Raw genomic sequence first — 24,087 nt, 5'->3', positions numbered from 1 at the left:
GCTGGCCTTATTGAATGAGTTGTCAATGTTCCCTCTTTTTCCATTTTCTATAAAAGAATGTATAAAACTGGTGATGTTCCTTTTTTAAATGTTTGATAGAATTAATAATGAAGCCATCTGGGCCTGGAGATTCTTTTTCTAAAGGTTGTAATCACAGATCCAATTTTTTTAATAGTTATAATCTTGTTCAGGTTACCCATTTCATCTTGGGTGACTTTTGGTAGATGGTGATTTTCAAGGAAATGGTCCGTTTCATCCAAGTTTTTAAATTTATTTACATAGAATTGTTTATGGTATTCAGCAGGATGGGGATGTTCAATCACTCTTTAGGGAGGGCAGTGAATTTTTTCAAGCATCAATACCATCTGCCTCGGTTATAAGATGGCACTGTGAATGTTATAGAAGGACCTTATATGTCATTATACACAGGATTTTATCTGGCCAATTTTTAATTGTATTGTCCCAAATGTTTTCAGAAAATCTAACTGTAATTTCCCTTTTCATAATCATAGGAGTGGATATAGTGCTTTATATCCTTTATACCTTTAGCAAATATTGACTCAGCATCTACCATGAGTCAAACACTGTTCTAAGTTCTGAGGATAAAGTAATGAACAAGATGAACCAGATGCCCACCCTCCTGAAACTTATATTCAAGGGGATGAGGCAGTTGGGAATAGACAAAGGAAGGAAAACAGGTAATTTCAAGTAGAGATAATATTATTTAAAAAAATAACCAGTAATGGAATAGGCACAGATGTAAAGAGCTGACCTCTAGGACAGTTCTTATGGCAGGAAGTGTTTTCTGATTGTCACTTCCTTCCCCTATCATAGACTCTGGCCTCAACTAAGATGGTCAGAAGAGGCCTCCCTTTGAACTGAGATATTTGAGCCAGGGCTTAAATGATGAGAGCAAATTACACAAAGAAGAGCATTCCAGACCTAGTAAGAGTAATTACTATACCCCAAAGGAGGAATAAGTTTGGTATGTTCAGCAGATTAGAAGAAAGCCAGCAAGAGAGGGTATGAAATCCAAGGCAGAGCCAGAGCGTACCGGGCTTTGTAGGCCAAGGTAAGGATTTTGGATTTTCTTCTAAATGCAAGAAGCTATTGCAATTGGAGCCATTGCACTGAAGAAGCCATTGGAGGTTATTTGGCAAGAGAGAGATAGGATGAGATAGGATCACATTTACATTATTTTTAAAAAAGCACTCATTAAAAATGGAGAGTAGATATAAGTAGGGTCAGAATGGCAGGAAAAGACCAGACAGGAGGCATTACCATGATCCAGCCCTCTCCTTGCGAGGTCCAATCAAGAGCCACAGAGAGGGGCCAGGCTGACAGCTGCTAGTCTGTGATCAACTCATCTGCCATGGAACTGGGTTTCCTGATATAAGTGAATCCACAGAATAAGGCAAATTATGTCAGAATATTGCTCTGTGAGAGTACTTTTAGCTTATCTTTGAAAAGAAGATTTGGAAGCCTACTGGGTTTGCCCATGGTGGGTAGAGGCAGATGGTCTGCAGAGCTTGAGGACCTTCCTCAGCAACTCCGCTTCAGGTGAAGGTATCCAAGTTATCTATTGTTCAGTTGATTCTCCATTCCTATTATACCCTTAAAGACTTTTGTCACTTCTCCTCCCAGATTCCCTCTTGAATTGGGTCTTAACTCCAGTCTCACCCTAATCTAATTCATTCTTCACCCCACAGTAAGAACGATCTTTCTAAAAACTTGAGCTTAAAGTCCATCAATGGTCTCTTCATTCTACCACCTGCCCAAGATAGTTCAGCTCCTTAAATGCCATGATCCAGTCCCTACTTACCTCCCTGAAGCTCTCACTCATCCACTCAGACCAGCTCCTGGCTAACTCTGCAGTTTCCCAAATAAGCCATACTTTTTGTACAGACCTGGGACACCCTTCTCCCACCAATCTGTAGCTAATTTCTGCATCAGTTCCTAAAATAAGAAGTACTTTCTCAGTAGCACTTGCTAATCCTGCCACATCCCAGGCTCTACCGTTCCCCTTACCTTCATTAGCCCCAAGCTTCATTGAATGCCCACCTCCATGTTTGATAATGCTCTATATTTACCTCTTCCCCAGAGCACTTAGAGCTTGGGGTTATATTTGTTGGTTTCTCCCACCAGAGTGTGAGAAACCTGAAAGATGGGACTGCGTCCTTTTATTCTTCATATTCCCATCTTTTAGCACAACATTTAGAACTCAACAGATGCCCCCTATATGTTTGTTGGATGAATATATAAAAGAATAAACAAGTAATAAATTAGAAGATGCTATTAAGGAGGCTAAGGTGGTAGGTTTTCACAGCCCGTGTGCGCTGAACAGGTAACTTTGCCCTGTCCATGACTTCAGACTACCCTCCACAAACCTGCCAACCAGAAACCCACTTCTGGGAAGAACAGTCTAAGTGCTGGTGGCCAGAGGCAGCCACCTGTGTTTCTGTGGAGCAGCACACTTTGCTGTGTAGTTACACAGACACCTGCTGAGGCTGTCCTCAGAAGGAAACACTGGCATCATGGCTTTGGTCCGGATGCTAAGGTCATATGAATAGGCAGATGCTCTCCAAAGCCATCTACTCTGACTCTTTTAAAGATGGCATCCAAGAGTGGAAAACAAGTAAGAGACAGGGCAGGGAGAGAAAAAGTCTCTTCCTTCACTCCCAGCCAGCTGGGGGTTGTCTGATTGTGCTGTATGTCACGTAGCTCACTTCACCCCACTCAGCACTCAGCCTTCGGATGCCCAACACAAACCAATTTCTTAGCAATTCTTCCGGTGAGTGCCCCAGTCCTGTTGATCTCACAATTACACCTACAAACACTTAACCATGAGACATCCCAGTGTACCGATCACTTGGCATCGCTTTCCTCTTAACTTGGTAATCACTGCAGGTTGTGCTTTGAAAGAAAGAAAGAAAAAAAAGGCTCTTTGTGAAGCCAGGCCTCAGTTATTGTACCTCAGGGAACAAAAGTTTTTGGTCCTAAAATTTCTGCCTTGGAAAGATCACTGGAACGATCTATGTTAGGGTCAAAGGTGAGTTTCTGATGATATTAAATGGCGTGACATCTAGATATGCCTGAAATCTGTCCTGACAATCTCCTAAGAATGTATGAAACCACAGTATACATGCAAGGAACACAGCAGAGCAGAAATCAGTGCATTCCTCTTTTTCAATTTTTTTAAATGTTTATTTATTTTTGTGATAATGACAGACAGAGTGAAAGTGGGGGAGGAGCAAGAAGAGGAGGGAAACTGAATCTGAAGCAGGCTCCAGGCTCCGAGCTGTCAGCACAGAACCTGATGTGGGGCTGGAACCCACAAAACACGAGATCATGACCTGAGCCGAAGTCGGACGCTCAACAGACTGAGCCACCCAGGTGCCCCTCAGTGCATTCTTTATAATCAGCTAAGCCAAGGTCTAACAACCCCCGACACAGAGCTTAATAGAAAAAAAAAAAAACTGGAACACAAGGCTTAAACTCAAGGATAAATAGCATCTCTTATTCCCTCTCTTTCCCAGGCCACCCAGCCTAAATCTTGGGACTGGCCTGCTCAAGACATACCTACTGGGAAAGATGGGGAAGGAAAGAGGGAGGGAGGGAGGAAGAGACTGAGACACTCAGTCTAGTCACTAGAGCATAGGATCTAGGCAGAGAAAGCAGGCTGCCGGGCCCCTAGGGGACACAGCGTGGCTTACCAACTCCATCTCTTGGCCTCTCTAAGAGGAAAATGTACCCGAGAAAGAGTGGAGTTCAAATCCAGCTGTTCCTCAGACTCATCTGAGGAGATCTGGTAAGACACTGATCCCCTGCCAGCCCCTAATATTCTGATTCAGTTCATCTGCTGCAGAACCCAGGAATCTAGATTTCAATGAAGTGCCCACTTGGGAACAATTAGTGAGCCTCTGCCTCCTCTCATCTGGTGAAAAGGAATAATGATTTGATCAAGGACTAGTGATATGAGGCAAAACTCTGGCAATATTGACAGCCAGAGAAGGTGGAAAGGAGTGGTTTTGTGGTAGAGTTGTCTTCTCCAAACCCCAAGAAAACCCTAGTCGCTGCACAATGCTTGTTGATTGTCTTCCATTAATGCCACAGACTATGACGAATCTAGAAACAACCAGGTGGCCTTGCAATTTGTCAACAGTATGACAAGTGTACCCGGCAACTATGCATCAGCCCCAAACACATTTGGTGAGCACCTCCACCATCCAGCCCAGGGTGGGGACCCAGGAGGAAGAAAATACAGCCCTTCTTCTCCCAGGGGACAATCTGTGAGTTTCATCTCCTCTAAACTTTGAGACCGCTTAAATCCACGTTTTCTTTATTCATTTAGAAATAAATTTCTAAATTCTTTATTTATTTATTTCTTTATTAATAATAAAGAAATTTATTATTGAAGGAAGTGAAGGAAGAGACTTTTTCTCTCCCTGCCCTGTCTCTTACTTGTTTTCCACTCTTGGATGCCATCTTTAAAATAATAAATTTCTTTCTTTCTTTCTTTATTTATTTATTCCCATTTTCTGACTTAAAAAACATGAATCCATTTTTTATATGACAGTCTTTCAGATGTTTCAAAACTTCTCCAGGGCAAATTCATCTCAGTTCACTATATTTATTTTTGGTAGATCTACCTTTAAAGCAACTAATGTGTTTGAGCCTTTTTAAAGTATCACTAACTTTAGTATTAACAAATATTAAATAATCAACATCATCAAGGTGAAGAAACCTGTATAACATCATTTATTTACCTATCCTGAAGTTTGGTTCTATTTTAGATGTGTATTTGTATGAGGGTTGGGGGAAGATGTTCTGTTGGGGACACATTGGATATTGGCAAAAAATTGGGAGTTCTGGCCCCTTTAAGGAGCTAAGCTGATTAGGGAAAAAGAACTATTTTTGTTTTATTTTATTTTATTAAAAAGTGTTTAATGTTTATTATTTTTGAGAGAGACAGAGCATGAGCAGGGGTGGGGCAGAGAGCAAGGGAGACACAGAAACAGAAGCATGCTTCAGGCTCTGAGCTGTTAGCACAGGGCGCGACATGGGGCTCGAACCCACAAACCCACAAACTGTGAGATCATGACCTGAGCAGAAGTCGGATGCTTAACCGACTAAGCCACCCAGGGCCCCAGGGAAAAAGGACTATTTAACACATGAGGTAGGAGCGAGCTGATGGCCAAGAACGTTCTGTGCTGATCTTCTCAAGCAAGAAAGTCAGGCAATGAGGGAAGAGTGGAGAAGGGAAGGAAGACAGGCTGGTTGCTGCAGAGACCAGGTGGAGAAAGGCCCAGAAGCCAAGACATAATCACAGTGCTCCCGAAGCAACAGGGAGAGGGGAAGTGCTCGCTTACACCTGTCCCCTGAAACATAATTGTAACCTCTATAAATTTGTGGAGTCAAGAACTCCAATCAGGCTCTAAGACATGCTGGAGACAAAAGTTAAGAGCTTTTCCTCAGCTATTTAAGAAAATCAGTTTGGGGGATAAATATGTTTAATTTGAACATAGAACTTCCTGAGGTAACTTTAACCTTTGGGGCTTTATATGTTTATAAGATAAATACAGACATCAATTAATCCTTTGCTGTATGGATAGATGTAGATCGTGTGAACTGTATGCCTATGTGACATTCCATTTAGTCAACTGTAGGGAGTACTTGACTTGGGGTCCCAACACTTGAGTTCACGCGACCAGTGGAAGTTGTGTGATCTTCCTGAGTACAGTTTCTTTGTCTGAAAAATAACAATCCAGTTGATCTATAACAATCAGCCTTTCTCTCCAAGTTTCTTGCAAGAATCAAATAGAAATAAAACGCACTTTGTCAAGTATAAGTTTTATAGAAATGTATTGTTACTCCCTGGTACAAATGTGTCTGAAGGAGGAGGCCCCCTTGTTCTAAACTACCTTAAATGGCAGTGCCCCTTGACCGTGGTATGACAGCAAGCTGGACAGTTCCTGTGCTAGGAGTTAGCACATCCACTGAATCCCAGTGACCTCTTCCTAACACAGGATGCTTCACAGATGATCTGTGACAGGAGCCTTAGATGACCAGAGTGTTCAGTGAGGATATTATATCACCTTCCCTGTGTGGCATTATGCTGTCCACTTGCTCTGACCCCCCAGCTGACTCCAAGTGGCCCTCTGTCACACCTGTAGTGCACCGAGCCCGCCACTAGGGGACACGGTAGTGAGTGATACGTGAGGTCCCTACCCAGACTCCTCATAACTGCTACAATTCAAGGATGCAAAACCACATCAACTGCACTCCATTGACCCTGAACATCATTGTATTTACAGAGCACCAGAACCACTTTTCCTTACGCGGCACGCTCTTCCTTGTGCTTGCCCTATCCACTCCTTCAGTCCAGAAATCTCCTCCGGTGGGATCTCTGCTTCTTGGCTTGTCTGCTAAGTATTAAAATTTGCCCTGAAGCTAAGCTCTTCAAGATACATGATTTAAGCTTCTCTTTCAGCTAATTAGATATTGTTCTACAAATTGGGCTGTTCTCTCTGAAAGATGAGCAGTGATTTGTCTCCCCTGCCCTTTCCTCAAATTTAACACTGAACTGTAAAACATGGCCATTTGATTGTTTAGTCCAATCAGGAGATTATTTTGCTTGAGGAGTAGAGATCCATCTTGTTAACGCAGAGCTTGTTCGGGCATTTCTTCATGCTGGTGTGAGGATGGCAGAAGGTTTTGCTTACTGCCTCTCATCCTTTTGAAAGGTAGGCTCTACAGTGATTTCTTGTGACCCGTGCATCTGTAATCAGCACCTGAGTAACCCCACTAGCTACATTAATACACATTCACTCTTAAGGGGGGGGGGGGGGGAGATATTTTTGTTATATCCATTTTACTGACAAGAAAACTGATACCCAGGGAAGTCAGGCCATCTGCCTAAAGCCAAACAAACAGGTAAGTGAAAGAGCGAGACCGTGAATCCAGATCTTTGGTCCTCAGATCCCATAAAACTGTATATTGTTTAATAAATCCGACATCAGTTAAAGAGGGGGAATGCAGGATGATGCAGGGTTCCCACACACAGTTTGAGATTCAGCAAGGATTTCTTACAGCTCTTGACAAAGTGCCACGAGGCCCTCCACAACCTTCTCCAACCCAAGGGCCCATTATGCATAGTAGGAGAAAGGACCCTTTCTGGAAATTGCCTCTTTTCCTATGCAGGGGGCCGGGTGTTTCCTCATCCTCAAGACTGTGCCCAGCATTTGATGAATGGAGACACTCTGAGTGGGGTTTACACCATCTTCCTCAATGGAGAGCTAAGCCGGAAGTTACAGGTGTACTGCGATATGACCACCGATGGGGGTGGCTGGATTGTAAGTACATGTGGCTGTTCTCCACGTACACAAACATCCTTGGTGTCTCATCCATCTGGATCAGCGCCTACGGATCCAAATTTCACCATCCTCTGGCCATTCTTCATCCACCCCTCACCTGTCCATCTTGGGGCTCTTTGTTGCCTCTGGGCCCTTGCTCAGTAGCCCAGGCATAGGTTTGGCCCAGCACTGGAAGGAAGAAGGTATTGAGGCCGCAGACTGCAGTGACCTGACCCTGTGTAGGAGCCCCAGGAATATGGTTCCAGAGTGCCGGGGAAAGGGAGTAGTGGTCAGATAAGTCCAAGGATCTTGCCTGCTGTAGGCTGTAGGAAAAGAAGGGGTGGTTCCTCTGTAAGAGAAGGGCCCTCTGCAGGAGCAGGGGAGCCTCAATGGGGAGGTCTATGGGAAGAGTAAATGGAGGGGCAGATGAGGGGCGGAGCCTGGATAGCCGGCTCTAGTTACAAAGGCCTCCCCTGCCCCACCCTTCCCTGGCCTCCCTGGTTCTTCCCCAGAGCTGTCGCAGCCTTCAAGAAGCACCAGTGTTCAGGAAAAGCCAGACACCCTCCTTCCGCGTCTACTAGGGTAATACCAAGAGAAGACAAAGGACAGCCTCACAGATGTCCCCACCTATCAGTGCAGCTCACCATAAGACGGATGGGAGAGTTCCCACAACCTGGCCCTAAAGCAGCCCAGCATTAGCTCAGTCCCTGCGTGCTTGCAGGGCCCCCTTCCCACACCACCCCCCGCCCTCTCCCCACCTTCTGCTGCCAGCACACAGCACTGGATTTTTCTTGGTGCAGAATGGATAGTTTTTTAATGGAGTTAAATGGTGGCTGTGCTCATAAGCTACTCTTGGGAGACATTTTCTTTTATGTTTCTGACATATTTGTGCCTCCTTCTTAAAGCATAATTGGAAATTGAAGCCGAGGCTGATGCATTGGAGGTTAAATGAAATTAGCACTTAAACAGCTCGGAAAGCGAACGATATGTTGTTGCTTTGCCTGCAATGGGATGATGACTGTTACTAGCTGATTTGAAGTTGGTCCCGTTCTTTGGGTGCAAAATGCTTTCCTCTACACTCTGCCGCAAAAAGATTAATTGGAGAGCCAAGCCTGTTTCCCTTGCCTATCTGGGGGCTTGATATGTATCCTGAGTCCCTTGTGTATCGCAGGGGTGCAAATTAGTGTCAACATCACACCCTGGCCTATTCATCAGGGGCCTCTGCACTTCAGGAGAAGAGCTCCCAGTACGTCCAGCAAGAGTGCTGTGCCAACACCGGGCTCTGTACTGCAGTGCTCTTCATCTGAGCGTCTTTGTCGCAGCAGATACAAAACTCGGTTATAGCAGTTTTACTCTTGAGAGTTTCTTCTCTTAGTTTCACTTTTTCCCCCCTTTCTCCCTCACAGGTATTTCAGAGACGGCAGAATGGCCAAACCGATTTTTTCCGGAAATGGGCTGAGTACCGTGTTGGTTTCGGGAACCTGGAGGATGAGTTTTGGCTGGGTAATCCTCCTTTGTGCTTTCCCTCGGAGCCCTGCTCTGGCTTCTCGTCCATCTCTCTCCTTTGCGTGTCCGTCTGGGATTATCGGAAACGCCGTGGCTGTTGAGAAGCTGACAGCTCGTGAATTGCTTTCAGTACCTCTTGGCTCTGTTTGGCTCCACTATTGATCTGTTTTTATCTTATTGTGGTGTTTTCCTCTTTGCTCTGTCTCTTCCCATCCTCATTAATAGTCTCTTATGCTGATGGGTCTTGACATGAGGCAACTACAGAGGAAGTAAGCCACCTGGTGGGGGAGGGGGCCGGGGACACACAGCGAGCCGGCCAGTCACCTCTCAGAAGCCAGGCGCTGGCGGGCCAGCCTGCCGGTCAGGACAGAACCGAGGCGGTTGCCCTGACCCAGCTCCCTGGAGGAATGTGATCACCTGACCTGGCGAGGGAAGGGAAAACGTGAGAGTGGCATTGGAAGTGACCTGCAATCTCCCAGGGGTCTGACACAAGCAGGAGGCGTAGATTGAGGACCGAACCGGTGTGTGAAGGTGAATCCGCACCCCATCCACGCAGCTGGCCGCGGTGCCAATCCCAGAAAGTGGCGCATCTGTTGCCTCCATCTCCCGCTTGGTTAGATTTTCACAGTGATGTGTACGGGAAGGCAGGGGGACAGGCAAACAACCGGGTTCCACAGCTGTGGTCTCCTTTCTGTGTCCCCATCACCGTCTCACGGGGCCTCACTGTCTTTCTCCTCGCTGTTCGCATGACAGCCCCCCACCCGACCTCCCTGCCCTTCCATCGTCACATGGCCGGCTTCCTCACCCAAAATCTGAGCAGTGGTTAACCTCATTTGTAAACCCTTTCAACGACTCATCACCACCAGGTGAAAGCCAAACACCTTAGCTAAGGTCAAGGCCCTCTCTAATCTACCTCCAGAGACTGCTCCCCGCCACTAGGCACCCCACCCCTCTCCCCACCCCCACCCCCATCCATACACACACCAAACTCCAGACATCCACGATCCCAGCGACCATGTCCCTCCTCTGGACACCTTGGTGTCCATCTGTGTATATTCAAAGACCCAACTAAACTCCTCTTCCTCCACAGAACCTATCCTGCCCACTGTTCTCACCCTTGGCCTGTGGGACAATTGACCACTCCCTCTTCTGTGGGCCCAAAGCACAGTGGCCATTTTCCTCTCTGTCTCTCTTGACTATACTGCGTAAAGTTCTTTCAGGACTAGGACCACATCATAGTCCCCTTTTAATCCCATTGCCTGTTATGGTGCCTGAGAGAGTAGGTACTTGATGTATAGGTATCAATCAGTCAATTAATGATAAGAATTTATTGAGTACCTATTAGATGCCCAGATCTATGTTTGCTGATGTAGGTAATAAAACTACAAGGTAAGAATGTTGAGAGACAAGTCAAGTGAATAGGAAGTATTTTTACCTTCTAGAAGTTTCCATACAGCTTGGGAGGCCAGTGCAATGCACACAAATCCATGGGCTCGGCAGACAGGGCTCGTGTTCCCCAGACCTCAGGCACTTAACACCGCTTCCACAATTCTTGCATAATCTGTGAAGTAGCTAAACTACCACACACTTAAATTCCCTCTGTATCACTTGCTTTATTTAGTTAAATCTACTGTTTGGGGGAAGAAACTTAATAGCATTGCCCAAAATGGCAAGCTAGTTATCATGTGCCAAAATAAAAAGGAGACTTAAAAATTAACACAACGAAAAGGAAACAATATTAATATTATTAAATGACAGTTAAATATGGGGCCCTCAAGGCTGATGCTGCTGGGAGTGGTACAAACAAAGATTAAAAAGTGTTGGGGGCTCACTACCAAGCACTAGAACCAAACAGAGACTGGGAGTCAAGGTTAGGATTAGAGTTAAGGTTCCTCCTTCACCTATTAAGGAAGAAATAGAATTTGGAAATACCTTTCTCCCTATATGTTTAAGGTTATTTAGTAGCCCTTATTCCCAAAGTATTTCTCATATGGTGAGAAAGGCCATCCCGCACTGAGAAACACTATAAACCCACCAAGTACCAAGGAGAAGGTCACAGATAGACAGGGGAGGGGTCAGCTGTGTGGAGGAGGTGCTGATGGATGAGTCAAAAGAAGCAGGAAGGAAGGGGACAAAAAAAGAGGTAAGGCAGGGATCCTTCTGACAGACGCAAATGCAAGAGTAAAGAAAGTATCCACCGAGAGGAAAGGTGCAGGTCAGGGAAAGAAGAAAATGAGGTTAGGTGGATTGAATGAAGGCACATTATGGTACCTAAAGCTGGGAAGAAAAATCTTGACTTAATGCCATAGGTAATAAGGAGCCAGTGAGAGCTCTTGAACAGAGGCATGGCCTGGTGAGATATAGTTTGGCAGCAATACTCAGGTTGAGGGTAACTGTGACCCATGGTTTATATCTTAAGTTGGGTTCCCTAGAAGCAGAGCCAGAGACAAGGAGTCTTGTTTAAGTGATTTATTGGGTGAGTGCTCTTAGGGGCAGGGGAACGGAGGAAGCAAGATAGAGCAGGGGAAATACGCAAAACTGTGGTTGTGGTGGGAGACAATCTTCAGTCTCGTCCTCGGGTGAGCATGAGTGCTGGAACATGAATTGCTTCTCAGAGTCAGTCCCCACTAGGACAAGGGGGCTGACATTTTGTACCCCCACATTAGGCATTAATGAAAGTCTGCTTCAAGGCAGGGGGGAGGGAGAATGTAGCTGCCAGGAGGAAGTGACTCCTGTTTGGTCAGTGTTATTATCCAAGAAGAAGATAGCTGTGAGTTGTTACCAGCCAAGACATCTAGCAGCTGGGGGATAGGTCCACCATCTACTGAGGGCATCCGGGCAGGCACACCCAGGATCCACTACACCACACAAGCACGAGGCTAGGGTAGGTTGTGGGTCAGCACCCCAGCAAACAGCCCTCAACTTATAATCAACGTAAAGCTTTAAATCTCAAAGAGGAGAGGGAAGCAGAAAGATCCAGGTGGCCCTCAGCCAATCATTTCGCCTGTGTGGATTTCAACCTCCTTTTCCACAAAGAGATAAACCTAAGCAATGTCTAAATTCCCTTCCATCCCCTCAATTCTTTCATTCTCATGATGGTGTGTGATAGATAGAGATCAGATATGACAGCCAAGCAAGAGGACCTCGGTTCAGTAGGCAGATAGAAATCAGGAGGACTCAGACATCACCAGCAGTGCAAGCTGAGTGGTTCAAAGCCTGGACAGGTGGGTCAAAACCAGAAAGTCCCAGAGCACAGCCAGCCAGGGCAAGCAGACAAGGGAATATATATGAGAAAACATTGCTGTGGAGCATGTGGGCTCACAGAGGTTTGCACCTTATGAGAATCCATCAGACCAAGGCCTGGGAAGCTTAGAGCCCAAAGAGAAGCATATGGGGGAACATAGCCACCCAGAAACCAGTGCAGAGGGGGCAATGCAAGCTGTAGCAGGTAGATTAGACAGAAAGGGACTGTGGTCAGGGGGCAGATGGCTATATCTCCTGAGCTGACCAGGGGAGCCCAGGAGGACTGGAGGCTGAGACAGGGAAGGGCAAGGTAACAGAACCTCTTTTGTAGGCCACTGGGCGATGGTAAGATGTCTGGCTCTCCTGGGCCCCTAGTGCCGGTCCTGAACTCCTCTGATCAGTATCTTTACCTCTCTTCACCTTCTCTGACTCCCTAACACTCACACCAAGGATTTAAGCCCATGTAATTAATGCCTTTTATCATTTTTCACCCAACAACACGGTTTGAAGTAGAAGGTGGAAGAGGATGGGGCCAGGAGTCCCGAGGCTCAAGGTTTGTCCATAACTGGGTCAAGACAGGGTGTGAGGACCCCCGAGCTGACCCGTGGTAGAAACCCATCAGCAGACCAGGGCTTGTCTTTTTGCAGGAAAAATTTCTGAGTCTAGCAAGATCTGTTTGGTAAATGACCTGACAAGGCCTGAGGGCTCCCCCTCCTCCTCTATAACATCCGTCTGAGGCCACAGTCCCATTCTCCCTCCCCTTTCCAAAGCCCCTGCATTCTCTGCTCTTCTCCCCAGGGCTGGATAACATACACAGGATCACATCCCAGGGCCGCTACGAGCTGCGAGTGGACATGCGTGACGGCCAGGAGGCCGCCTTCGCCTACTATGACAAGTTCTCTGTGGAGGACGGCAGAAACCTGTACAAACTGCGCCTGGGAGTCTACAATGGCACCGCAGGTACCCCGGCCCCCAAGCAGACAGACCCCAGGGCGTGTGCGAATTCCCTGCTAGCCACAGTGAGGGCGGAGGGCCAGGAGTCCCGGGTGCTGGTCCCGGCTGTCCAGAGCCACTCAGGTGACCTGCAATCAATTTCTAAGGACTTCAGTTTCCTCATCTGGAAAATCATAATAATGATGCCTGCCCTACTGCACAGAGCAGTCAGGAAAAAAAAAAAATGCTATCAATGCAGTGAAAATACTTTCAAAGTTTAAAAGAAAAAAGTGCCATGCGAGGGCAAAGGATTATTTTTCTTGTCCAGATTAATCAATATGGGCTCGTATCCAATGAGAGCATAATCAGCTATTGTCTGGCTAGAAATTCCCCCTGCGATGACATCTAGGAAAACCGTCTTGCAACTAATGGAGATAAAGCAGATCCCTCCATACGTTCTGAGATGACCCCCTCCTATCAGCAGTCCTGCCTTCATCGGGTGCAAACAAGAGCACTGGAATGAACCTCGCTGGCCACATTTCTTTTCATTCCTCCACAAGAACCAAGTACACGGTCACGTTTCCTATATAGATTTTTATGACATCTCTACTAAGTAGAACAACCATCTCTATGAGCTCTGTTGCATTAATAGTTTTATCAGAACATAATATCCAGTCTCCTTCTTAGGCTTTGCCAATCTGTTTCCTGGGCTCTATTATAGCACATTTCATAAGACCTGTTTTGCCAAATATTCTACTGTTCGGTACACGGAGTTATTGGTCCTTTCATTAACTCCAATCTTAGGGCTAAATGCTAGTGTATAATTTTAGCAACATTTTTATGCCTCTTGGAATTAAGAAAATCAGCAAGGTGTTGCCCTTCCAATTACTGCCTCTGTCCAATTATTTCTCTTCTCAGCCAGGTATTGTTACTCCACAGGAAGACACGCTTTGCTATTGTTCACAGTGGTGATTATTCCCAATGGCAGTCAGTCGGATCTGCCTGAAGTGCCCCTAACAAAAATTCCAGTTTGCCACACTTTGGGCATAAAATCGCCATTGAAATGGAGTGTGCTAAACAAGACATCAGACTAAACCATTTCAAAAAAAAATCTGGTACCATCCACTCCCTAAGATTAGAATTGCACCTGCAGAAAAGCAGCTCTTACCCTCCCCATAGGAAGGAAAGCAACCCCTCCCGGTTGCTCCCATGTCCCACCTTCCTCCCCCTCTTCACTTGCTCCAGGCCTCTGCCTCTCTCTGCCTCCATCGGCCCAGCCACCGCTGACTTTACTGCAGCTCTGTCTTGCTACTGGGTCCCATGGGGGGCGGGACTGTTGCTCCACATTGTACTCTCACGTCTCACGGGAAAATCCTGCTGGCAAATTGGCCAATCACCAAAAATTAATTACAGTGTGAGCCCTCCCTTCAAATATTCAGTTCATTTTCCTCAAAAGATGAAAACCCTCACTTACGTAGTCTGCCCCCTTCTCTGCGCAACTCTACCCAACGGTAGAATTGCTTTGTCTAGACCAGAGGTCTCCAGAGGGGAAGAGGTCATCTTCTCTTTCTGGCTTTTACCATTGCCCAATTCCCCTGGCCTTTATCTTGACTTACTGCTCACTTTATTGGCCCTATTGGCAATACCCCATCCCATGTCTTCCAAACCAAGTTTAGCCCCTTCTCTTGTCCCCATTTCTCAAGGCTATAAAAACCCAAGTCTCTAATCAGGACTCTAGATTAGAACTGAAAACTCCAAATCAAGTTATCAATAAGAGGTTCTTGAGCAACCCCTAGATGTTCATTGTACAAGTTATGGGGACCGAAGAGAAACATAAGACATGGCCTCCGCATGAACTAAACATCTATTTCTTTAAAACAATTTTTTAATGTTTATTTATTATTGAGAGACAGAGCATGAGCATGGGAGGGGCAGAGAGAGGGGGAGACACAAAATCTGAAGCAGGCTCCAGGCTGTGGGCAAGCTGTCAGCACAGAGCCTGACGCAGGGCTCGACCTCACAAACTGCGAGATCATGACCTGAGCCGAAGTCAGGCGCTTAACTGACTGAGCTACCCAGGCGCCCCTCTATTTCTTTTAAAAGATCCACAAGGGACACCAGCTCTTGATCTCAGTGTTGTGAGTTCGAGCCCCATGTTGGGTATAGACATTGCTGAAATAAATAACTTAGAAGCATTTTTAATTAAAAACCTTAAAAAGAATCACAAAAGAAATGGTACTCACTTCCAGCTTACTAGGTGCTCATTGGCCTAAGAAGGAGCAACATCTGTCTGGGACCCCAGTGGTGAGGGAAACAGTCCAGAGAAGGCAAACCCTGGAAGAGAAGGCACGGAAGGAGCTGTTACCGTGGAGGAAGGGCAGGCGTGAAGGTCCTTGTTGCCCAGGGCAGGTGTGACTTCAGAAGAACAGAAAGAAGATTGGTAGAGAGTAGGGTGAAGCTGGACCCTGAAGGGCCTTAGAAAAGGGGGCCCTCTTACTATGGTGAGCAGGGGAGAGTCCTGGTAGGTCCTGAGACTTTGGGATTTGGGGGCTTTTAGGAAGATCAATGTGACAGCCGTAAACTGGATGAAGTAAATCTGAGTGAAGAACAGACACCAGCTGGCATGAGCTGGTGCATTAATCTTGGCAGGAGATAATAGGAGACTTGACTAATGTCAGGAATTAAGAGAAAGGTATAAATCTGAACAGTGGTTTGAGAGAGAAAAACCAAGACTCACACAATGAATTGAATACATGAGGTGGGTATAAGGCAGAAGTGGGAAGGGGGCCAGATCTGGGGAGGAGACAAAGACCAATGCTGGGATCTATCCCAGACAGCGGCAGGTGACACCAGAGTGGAAGGTGGAGAGAATTGTTCCCGGACAGCAGTGAGGGCAGATTCTAGATTCCAGAGGAGCAAGAGGGAGATGAGAAGATGAGGTGGACAGAGGCAACAGAGGTGAACTGATGGTAAAGAAAGGGTCACTAGACAATAGGACTAATCCAAGAATTTTAATTTTTTTTAATGTTTTATTTTGAGAGAGAGAGGGAGAAAAAGAGAGAAGCATGCATGTGCATGAGTGGGAGAGGGGCAGAGAGAGAGAGAGAGAGAGAGAATCCCAAGCAGGCTGCATGCTGTTATTCAGAGCTCCAACTCATGAACTGTGAGATCATGACCTGAGCCAAAAATCAAGAGTCGGACACTTAACTGAATGAGCCATCCAGGTGCCCCCTAAGGATTTTTAAAGATAAAAGATATGAATATGATTTAGTATTGAAGGAATTGAAAATGCTAAATATATGTGTATATATATATATATGTGCAAATATATAAATATATATGCAAAAAAAAGAAAAAATAAGAAATATTTTTTGCCTTCCTCTGGACCTAGAAGAAATGGGAAAGAATGAATTACAGGCAGTGGGATTATCTCTCAATGGACACAAAGTCTGATCCCCTGTAGACTGGCAGGAGAAGATGAAAATGATGGGATGGAGACAGGATATGTTGAGTTGGTGACCCAACTGACCTGAGAGGATCAAACTTCCCCATAGAATAAAGATCATCCCCTAAGAGCTAAGCTGTGGTGGGAAGCAGTCGAGGCACTGAGTGGCTACCATTGAGTGTGGACTCAGATGCCACAGATGACCCAGAACTATGGTCTCTTGCAGCTTAAAGGGAACTCAGAAGCATCTACAATAATGTCCATTCAATAACATGAACCCCTTCATGACATATCCAACTATAAATCCCACCAAAAGTTCAGCCAATAGTTATAGATTAATTACAGTTTGATCCCTTGCCTCAATTACTCAGTTCATATGAGTCACCTGCACAACATCCCAACAAGACAATACCCAGCCTTTGTTTACCTCTAAGACTAGAGATCTTACCCCATCTCCAAGCAGTCTGTCCCATATGTGAGCAGCTCCAATAGCTGGGTAACTTTTCCTCCTATATTTAGCCAAAATATGCCTCCTCTCAGTCTCCACCTACTGATCCTCATATCCCCCTCCCCCCCCGCCATTTACTTTATTTATTTATTTTTACTTAGTAGCCCATGAGATATTTGGAGATAGTGATCACAGCCCTTGTCTCCCATTGAACCTGCTCTTCCCCAAGATACAGCCCTGGTTTTTCCAACCACTTCTCTGCCGTGGTGAAGATTTTCTCATCATGCTTTCTCCTCTGGACAGGAACTCTAGCTTGCTGAGATCCCTGTTTACATGTGGCATCATGTTTTGTGGCACATGTGGGGTTTGGGGTATGGGTTGACCAGGCCTAATAAACCACGGAGAAGGCCACACCATGGATGCATGGTGGTAACCCAGACTGGTTGCGTCACCATGGCTCATGCCTATCTCCTGTGAAGATACAGGAATACAGCGCAGGCCTGGAGGAAACAGACAAGGGTGGTGAGGTGAACTGAGAGGACACAGCTCTTAGCAGAGGGTCAGAGGGATGAGGAAATGAGTAGCAGAGAGCAGCATGGAGAGTTGCTGACCCAGGGGGTAAGGGGGAGTATAAGTTCAGTACAGCCAGGCTGAGGAAATGGGTAGAAATGGGGGAGGAGGTGAACGGAAAGTCCCTTAAGTGGAAGCTAGGTTTGTTGGGAGTGGGTCAAATGTCCAGAAAATGCTGACAAAAGAGTGACAAATCAGACAGCCTTACAAAAACATCTTTGTTACAGGGGACTCCCTCAGCTATCATCAGGGACGCCCTTTCTCCACAGAGGACAGAGACAATGATGTTGCAGTTACCAACTGCGCCATGTCATACAAGGGGGCCTGGTGGTACAAGAACTGCCACCGGACCAACCTCAATGGGAAATATGGAGAGTCCAGGCACAGTCAGGTAGGTGAGGCTCTGCCCCAGAGCTGTGGAACCCACTGTCCCTAAGCTTTATGTTCTAAATGCACAACTGGGTCTTACATTTCCCTTTATAACAAAAAAAAAAAAAAAATAGTCTTGAGAAAGGACTATCGTGAAGAGGGAGATAACATAGGCCCTGGAATAAGGGCAGGACAAAGTAGACTCCAGTGGAGGGAAAGAAAAGCATCTGGACTCAGGAGCCAGAACTCACCCAGAGAAGCCCTGGACAACCAGTCACATTCCATTTCGTTTCCTCATCTAAATGATCCCAACAATCCCATGGAGAGATTGTCAATTTTAGGGACAGCTTACAGGCTCAGCTTCATCTTAAGAAGGGTCCCAGGAAAAGAGAGATCAGAACGCCAGTGTAAACTGGACTATCCCTCCCCATTAGAGACTACAAGTCCACAGACTGGGAAGAGTGATGGGTTGACCAACAGGACCAACTGGGACTTTCCCAGTTTTAGCAACGAAAGGCCAGCAGTGAGGGAAATCCCTTAGCCCCGAGCAAATCAAGATGCTGGGTCACCACAGGTGGAAACCGCCTGACTGTCCCATCAGGAGTGAGCAGTCAGACACAATTATTCTCTTCAAAATGCTTGTATGCTATTGGGATTTTGAAATTTAACACTGATAACTGGTGCATATAAATCCTGAAAGCCAAAACATTAGAGCTGGCAGTAAGAAATGACCTGAAGTGCAGCCCTAATGAACACCCAGGCCACAGGCATGTTTAGAAAGAAAAGCTGGAAAGAGACCCCGCTCCTTTGACCTTATGAGGGAGCCGGACCGCAAAGCTTCACATTAATGAAAAATGGCTAAATCCACATCTTGGATTCCCCACTCCTGCTGTTCTCCTCCTTTTCAAGCTGGGTGCTCCCTCTGGAGGGAGGCAGTGACTGACATGCTCATCTGTCTCCTTCCCAGGGGATCAACTGGTACCATTGGAAAGGCCACGAGCTCTCCATCCCTTTTGTGGAAATGAAGATGCGCCCTTACAGCCACCGTCTCACGGCGGGGAGGAAACGGCGGTCCTTGCAGTTCTGAGCAGTGGGCGGCCGCGGGCCAGCTGACCTTCTCTGTCATCTGTTTGTATCTTATAATATGAAACAAGGGGTGGGGGGTAAGAGTAATGTGCTTTGCAACATGTTAAGGGTGTTTGAGGAAGCAGGCCGCAGCTGCTCGTGGTTTCTGCTGTCCCAGGCCTGGCCCTCGGCCTCCATTCTCCCTCCCAGCCAGTCATCCGGAACCTTCCCCTCTTTTCCCACCAAGGAGGGAAAGTGTGAAATATTTTTTTAAAAGACCGATTTAAAGGCAAGTCCTGGAGTCAGATTGCTATGGCAACGGGCCTTCTTTTCCTGCCCTCCTATGAGTTGCCCTTCCCTTCCAGGTATTTGTGCTCTGGTCACTGCCTTGGATGGCCAGGTTCTCTCACCAGCCCACGGCAGAAGCCTCGGCACGAGAGCTCCGCCAACAGCTCCCCATAAGAGGAAACAGATGAGTCTCACTGCATCCCAACAGCCCAAGTTCTTTTTAATGGGCCAAAGATTCTCATTTTCTGACACTCTTACCAGCCCAGTGTCCTATTACCTTCTGAGATCAGTGGCCTCTTTTCCAGCCCCAATCAATCCTGTGCCTACTGCCCTCCGACCCTTAGACGCCCATGGCCCCACGAGCCCAGCCACTGTTTGCTCTGGACTCTGGTTCCCAAGGCATTGCCCACACCTGGCCCTGGGCTGTACAGTGGCTGTGTCCCTGAGGGTCTTAAGTCACTGCCCCCTCTCTCGGGTCAGACAGACAGCAACTTCCTTTGTGGGTGAAAGGGGGAGATGGTTGTAGATTTAGTGCTTTGGAGTCACACAGTGAGGAAAGGACAAAAGAAGTAGAAATCAAGGCATCCACCATTTGAGATTACAGGTCCCGTGGGAAACACAGATCCTACCTGGCTCTGTTTTCTTTTTTCTGGTCCTATGTGTCATGGACCTTTTTTTTTTTTTTTTCTGAATTGCAAACAGAAGACCTCGTTTCCATCTTCAGCCAGGCTCAACCTTAATGCGGGTGGCTTAATAAGAGTCAGAAGGAGAAGTTATAGGACCAGCCAGCCATTCCCCTGACTGATAATTCCTGGAAAAAGGTGAAATTCGGCGTGGGGGTGGGGGTGGGGGTTCTCTATTTTGGTCCTGCGGGAAATAGGAATGACCCCTTTAATGAGTTGACATCGTGAGAAGCCTCTCTCCATCTTCTTTTATTATTCTGCCTTTGAAAGGAAAAATGAAAAGTGCCAGAGGAAATTACATCTGGAAATCCAAAGGTGAAAAGGGGAGGACTGTGGGCCCACCTCCCACGTTATGAGATGTGCTTCTCTTCACTACCATGATTTGATTTTTAAGCCCAAGAGAGCTGGAGGCTCTAGAAACCATGACCCCTCGACTTCTCCACATCAAATGTCAGCTGCAGCCATCCCTGTAGCATCCGCCAAAATCCACACCCAGTGCCCTCGCTGCCTTCCCCCTTTCCTCTCCTTTTCCTCAAGGCCCCAGCTCTGTTTCCTGTAGTGCCTGCGTTCAGCCAAACTAGGGCATCTTGTTCCTTTCCCAGCCCGTGGCTGGAAGAGCCTGAAAGTTAGCCTCTTGCTAATGGAAACAACTACACTGTAACCAAGCCCTGATCACCAGGGAAGGACAGCACCTCGGGCTGCTGATCACACGCCTGGTGTCTTAAGGATGAAGTCAGCTGCCACCAGCGACAGGCTCTCCTTTAGCAGCCCTCCAAGGCCTCATGCGCTGCTCTGCGCGGACGTGACTGACAGACCCGACTGACAAACCCGGTGTTGAGAAATGGAAGTCACGACGCCATTTCTCAGTTCAGCGGGGGCTTCAAAAAGAACTAGGAGGAGGAGGAGGAGGAAGGAGAAACAATCCTTTCAAGAAACCCATAAGTTAAAGGAGATCCAGCTAGAGAGTGGGACACCTGGCCATAGTATGGAGCATGCCAAAAGGAAGCTGGGAGCTGAGGCAGAGGTCCACCCCGGCCATCTTGTTGGCCCTGTGACATCAGGGAGGCTGTTTTCTCTCTCTGGGCCTCTGTTTCCTCTCCTGTTGAATCAAAGCTTAGACTAGAATGGCTACTAACTTCCTTTTCAGTTTTGATAGTCAGTAATGCTAGTTTCTGATCTGAAAATCTAAGTATAATTGGGCATTGATGAGAAAGCACAATTAAGTAATGAAAATTCACCAGAAGCCCTGCTTTATTGAATGGAAGGAAGGAAGGAAGGAAGGAAATAAAGAGGGAGGGAGAAGGAAGGAAGGAAGGAAGGAAGGAAGGAAGGAAGGGAAGGAGGGAGGAAGGAAGGGGAGAAAGAGGGAGGGATGGAGGGAGAAGGAAGGAAGGAAGGGGAGAAGGAGGGAGGGAGGGAGAGAGGGAGGGAGGAAGGAAGGAAGGAAGGAAGGAAGGAAGGAAGAAAGGTAGGTTTAGAAGTCATAAATAAAACACACACACAAGAAAAAATTTTTCAGAAGAGGCAATGCCAAGTAAGAGGCTGAACTCATTTTGTGCATAAAAGCAGAGCCCAGGGGCCTGGGTGGTGCCCGTACAGCCTACCTCGTCCAGGAAACTGAAACAAAGAGCTTATGAGTCCTTGTGTGGTCAATTCAGGTGAAAGCCAAGAAGTATCAGTGGAAACCAAAAGCTGCCTTTCATTATAACCATTTTACCCTATGGAACATTTTTATAAATAGTATCAGCAGCAATGCCTGAATTCTTTTCAAAAACTCTTAAAGCAAGAAAGGGACTTCAAAGATTAACTCGCCCAACCTCCTATAAAAGGATGTATAGATTCCTTTTATTAAATTGAGTGATTTTCTCACGAGCTTTCACCATTTTCAAGAGACACTGTGCCCTATTCTCTCCCCAAGACCCATGATCAACTAAACTGAAAGCTTCTTAACTTTACTCACTGATTCCTGCTTATCTCGTTCCTCCACATTTGTGTTCTTCCCAAAGGTGGGTCCAGTAAGCAATACTCACAAGGCACTGACCTAAGCATACCAGTTTCCCTCGAGGGACCCTCAAGGAATAGAATTGGACCCTGCCCAGAGGCTATTTAACTGCAGGATAAGGATTTAATCCCAATCCTAATTACAGGCACTTACAAACGGATAAAACGTACCAATGACTAGATCCAAGATCCAGACAGTTTTTCCTTTTTGCATTTCCCCATCAGATAAAGACAGTTCCCTACAGAGTAACTCACATTCTCCAGAATTCTTTGGAGAGTAAAGGAGGTGGGTATAAGAGTGGGGGGAGGGCGAAGGTGGGGGAACAAATCTGTGGAAAACTCCTGCCTTTAGACTGGATTTAAGTGGAGGAGAGCGACTTGCTAGGTGTGGCCACGAGGTGGTGATCACCACCCCCAGCCACCATCTATAACTATGAAACATGGTGGGAGTTGAGGACAGCAAGCTCTTTGGGGTTTCCAGAAGAACTCACACCAAACCAAGATTCAGGAAAACCTGAAAACTGATTTGCACAGGAGGTTGAATTGTAAAAGAACAAAAATGGCAGCAAGGAAGTGCAGAGCAAACTTCCACAAATAGTTAAACCCACCGCGCCCCCACTCAGCTGCTTGTGAACTGGTAAGACACCTCCCACCCTCTTCCCTGGAAACCAACCAGCTCTCTGCACACTGAAAACTGTTATTTCACAGACAAACCTAAAAACCCAAGGTTGCCAGTGAGCTCCGTGCCAAACCAAACAACCCTCATCCCGTTTGTACTTTGAAAATCCCATCTCGGAACAGAGCTGTAGATTATGGGACACTAGGTCATAATGGAATCTTTTTCAAAGAGCTCATTTAAAAGCATCAGTTGAGAAAGGGTTTATGAGTTCCTCTTTGTCTTTTCCTCTGGAGAAAAAGTGGAACCTGGCAGCCGCAGATGCGCCAAGCTGAGGAGGCTGAAGTAGACTAGCCCGTGACCCAGACTTGCACGTATTCCTGGGCCATGAAAACAATTTTCTTCTTCTTCTTCTTCTTTTTTTTTTTTAACCTCCCCTGAAATTTCGGCTCAGGAAGAACCACTTATTCGGGGTACATGCTTGCTTTCTATCATCAGACTCCTAGTCAGTCTAATTCCTCACTTCCATTTCTTTCCCTCCAAAGGGGGGCACTCTATTTGCATCTCACTGGTCCTAAAACTTTGAAAAGGAAAGATTCAAACCTCAGTTTAGTTTCAATAATCCCACAGAAGATGGAATAATTTGTTCATTTGCTTCAAACCGGCCAAGGCCGTGGGACCTCAGAGGCCTGGGGTGGGAGTGGTGAAGTTTGGGAGTCTGCCTCTTCCACAAAGCTCCAGATGCCAGGAAGTGGCCAACTCAGCTCCACCCAAACCTCCCTGGGTGGCCCGTCTTTCTCCAGGTGACAATGACAGAGAGGTTCTGCACTCGGGGAAGGTGACACACAGGGCTGGCTTCCGGGTTCTGCCTGTAGCTTCTGTCTGGCTATACCTCCGGGTCCTTTGGCCACATTCCTGAACATCTTTGACTAAATGTTGCCCCAGACCTTTGTCTCTCCCATAACCCCACCCCAACACAAATGTGACCGAGTCTCCCTCAACTGTAGTCCAGCATTGAGGTGCCACCAGGCCAAATGAGAATTCACAGACCAGATGAAACTTCCAAAAGCAAGTAGGGAAAAAGCTCTAGTGCGCTGGGAGTGGGTGTGTTGTGTACATTCAGGTCCAGTTTGAAAGAAGGGCTCTGGTTCACCCTAATTGTAGCCACATTAGATTTGCTTGTGTCCATTCTGTGTTCCTCAAGCCTTGGGAAACGGCTGGGAAGAAGAAAACACATAGAACATAATACAATACAATACAATACAATACAATACAATACAATACAATACAAGCATATGGATGATTGGAAACTAAAAGCAAGCTTCTAGGGATGGCCCACAGTCGAAGGACAGAGAGCAAGTGTGAGGGACCCTGCTACAGGGACCCGCATCCTTGACTTCTGGTCTCACCTCCCACCAGAGCGCCTGTCAGTTCACCCCTTTCACCTGAGGAGAAACTAAGGCACCAGAGGCGTACTGCCACAGAAAATGAGAAGAGAAGGGCTCTCTTTGCTTGCTCAACCAGTCCTGCCTGGACCTCCTTCATGGCACCCACCGGCCTGATTTGTC

At 46.6% G+C, this 24,087-nt stretch overlaps 1 protein-coding gene across 1 annotated transcript in view; it reads left to right on the top strand.

Annotated features, from left to right (window-relative positions):
• Positions 1–19,211, top strand: part of TNR (tenascin R) — an 83,563-nt gene extending 64,352 nt beyond the window's left edge. The window contains exons 17-21 of the mRNA XM_049633999.1: positions 7,201–7,352; positions 8,759–8,855; positions 12,900–13,061; positions 17,725–17,888; positions 18,834–19,211. Coding sequence (XP_049489956.1) covers positions 7,201–7,352; positions 8,759–8,855; positions 12,900–13,061; positions 17,725–17,888; positions 18,834–18,953 — 695 coding nt within the window. The 3' untranslated portion in view covers positions 18,954–19,211. The remainder of the gene's footprint in view (positions 1–7,200; positions 7,353–8,758; positions 8,856–12,899; positions 13,062–17,724; positions 17,889–18,833) is intronic.
• The last annotated feature ends 4,876 nt before the right edge of the window (positions 19,212–24,087 follow it).

This window comes from Panthera uncia, chromosome F1, assembly GCF_023721935.1.
Source record: "Panthera uncia isolate 11264 chromosome F1, Puncia_PCG_1.0, whole genome shotgun sequence".
NCBI classification, from domain to species: domain Eukaryota; kingdom Metazoa; phylum Chordata; class Mammalia; order Carnivora; family Felidae; genus Panthera; species Panthera uncia.
This window is presented reverse-complemented; position numbering and strand designations above follow the sequence as displayed.